The sequence below is a fragment of the Nyctereutes procyonoides genome, unplaced genomic scaffold (genome assembly GCF_905146905.1).
Source record: "Nyctereutes procyonoides isolate TBG_1078 unplaced genomic scaffold, NYPRO_anot_genome, whole genome shotgun sequence".
In the NCBI taxonomy this organism is placed as follows: Eukaryota; Metazoa; Chordata; class Mammalia; order Carnivora; family Canidae; genus Nyctereutes; species Nyctereutes procyonoides.
Genome location: NW_026575135.1, coordinates 73,006,191 through 73,008,327, shown reverse-complemented (window position 1 = coordinate 73,008,327; position 2,137 = coordinate 73,006,191). Strand labels below are relative to the sequence as shown.

The following is a 2,137-nucleotide window of genomic DNA, read 5'->3' as shown; positions in this document are numbered from 1 at the left end:
TAGGCTAAATATTCAGTTACAGTGCCCAGCAATAAAACAAGTTATAACCAAAAAGATTTAAGAAATAGGTAAATTTAATTTAAAACTTTGAAAATTATTAATAATGACAGTAATATCTATGCCTTGCTTCTTCGTGAGACTTTAGATTTACATGTCGTGATCCCTATGAGGTAGTATAGGTGTCATGATTCTCTCTTTTTTTAAGATTTTATTTATTCATTCATGAGAGACACAGAGTGAGAGAAAGAGGCAGAGACATAGGCAGAGGAAGAAGCAGGCTCCATGCAGGAAGCCCGACATTGGACTTGATCCCAGGCTTCCAGGATCACAACCTGGGCCAAAGGCAGCGCCAAACCACTGAGCCACCCGGGCTGCCCATGATTCTGTTTTATTGAGGAAACAAACAGAGGGAGTGACTTACCAATGTAATGCAACCAAGTAGTGGCAACACCAAGCACCAGGTGTCATTGTGCTCAGTGCAGGCTGCCAATCCTGCAATGGTCCAGCCCCTTCCTCAGGGCCCCCATCACTTCTTGGTTTCTTAAGCTATAAATGAGGGGGTTGAGCATAGGAGTAAGGACTGTGTAGAAGACAGAGACCGCCTTGTCATGACTAGGGGCCCGGTAGCGCCGAGGCCTCAGGTAGATGAACATGGCTGCCCCATAGAAGAGGGATACAGCTGTCAGGTGGGAGGAACAGGTGGCCAGGGCCTTTTTACGGGCCTGAGCAGAGCACATGTGGAGCACAGCCCTCAGGATATGGGCATAGGAGGCCACAATAATGGAGAAGGGAAGAAGCAGCATAAAGACACAGCAAGCAAAGAGCAGAGTGTCAAAAAGGGATGTGTCTGTACAGGCCAGTTTTAATAAAGCTGGCACCTCACAGAAGAAATGATCCACAATCCTTGAGCCACAGTAAGGTAAGCTCATGGCTGCCACCATCTGGATAATTCCATCTAGTATCCCAAAGGCCCAGGAACTCCCAGCAAACTTGAGACAGACCTTCTGACTCATGAGGATAGGATAGTGAAGTGGGTGGCTAATGGCCACATAGCGATCATAAGCCATGAGTCCCAGCAAGAGCCCCTCAGATCCCACAAGAGAGACAAAAAAGCCAATTTGTATGCCACAACCCACAAAGGAGATGGATTTCCTGCCAGACAGGAAGTTGACCGCCATCTTTGGCACATTTGCACAGACCAACATGAGGTCCATGAGAGAGAGCTGACTGAGGAAGAAATACATGGGTGTGTGAAGCCGAGGATCTATGTAGATGAGGAAGAGGAGGAGAACATTCCCACAGAGGGCCACTGTGAAGACCACCATAACCACAGAGAATAGGACAAGATCAGTCTGGCTATGGGAAAAGATGCCCAAGAGGATGAAGCCATCTATAGATGTTCGGTTCAACCATATCTCCATGGCCCAGTTGTTCACCGTCACCTGAGAACATGAATAGAGAAATTCTGAGATTGAGTGGCATGTCTTTATTTATCTCTGACTTCTTCTTCAGTCAGTTGTATCTTTTGTAATTCATCACAGCTGAACAACATGTGCTTTTGTACATAAAAAAGAGTGCTCTTTCATGTTCCTGTGACATGGATTATAGGCTATTTGCTAGATCATAGAATTGGGCTACATATCTATATTTGCATATGTTCATATAAAAAATAATAGGAACTGAATTATTTTATGTGTCATAGGATTGGGCAATCCTCCTTTAGCAGGAAAATATTGGTTTTCCTTATATGGCATGATTCTTTTTAGCTGGGATAATCCAGACTCAAGAAACTATCTCCAATAGGAATGGGGCTATTTCATGTCCAAGAGATAATTTACATGTGTTAACAATAAGGGAAATTAACAGAGACTTGAGATGTTCTTATTTTGCTCAGGCCTAACATCTTGGAATCATTTAAAATTTTTCTATGTCTCTAGTTCCCTAGATCTAGACCATCAGAAAAGCCTTTTGGTTCTACATTCAGAATACTCAGAATCCAATTGATTCCCATCATCCCATTGCAAGTGCTCTGGTCCAAGCCACTATCCTGTCTCAGATGGATTATTATAGGCTCTTTCCCAGTTTTCTGGCTTCTGTCCTTAAATATTTTGAGTCTATTCTTGTAGCAATTTAAATG

General features: G+C 43.3%; 1 protein-coding gene across 1 annotated transcript; it reads right to left on the bottom strand.

The window, feature by feature from the left end:
- Window positions 1–473: 473 nt before the first annotated feature.
- On the bottom strand, window positions 474–1,421 carry LOC129495248 (olfactory receptor 56). The gene has a single exon (XM_055302727.1). It carries the CDS (start codon window positions 1,419–1,421, stop codon window positions 474–476), a length of 948 nt encoding a protein of 315 aa, XP_055158702.1.
- Between the last annotated feature and the right edge of the window lie 716 nt (window positions 1,422–2,137).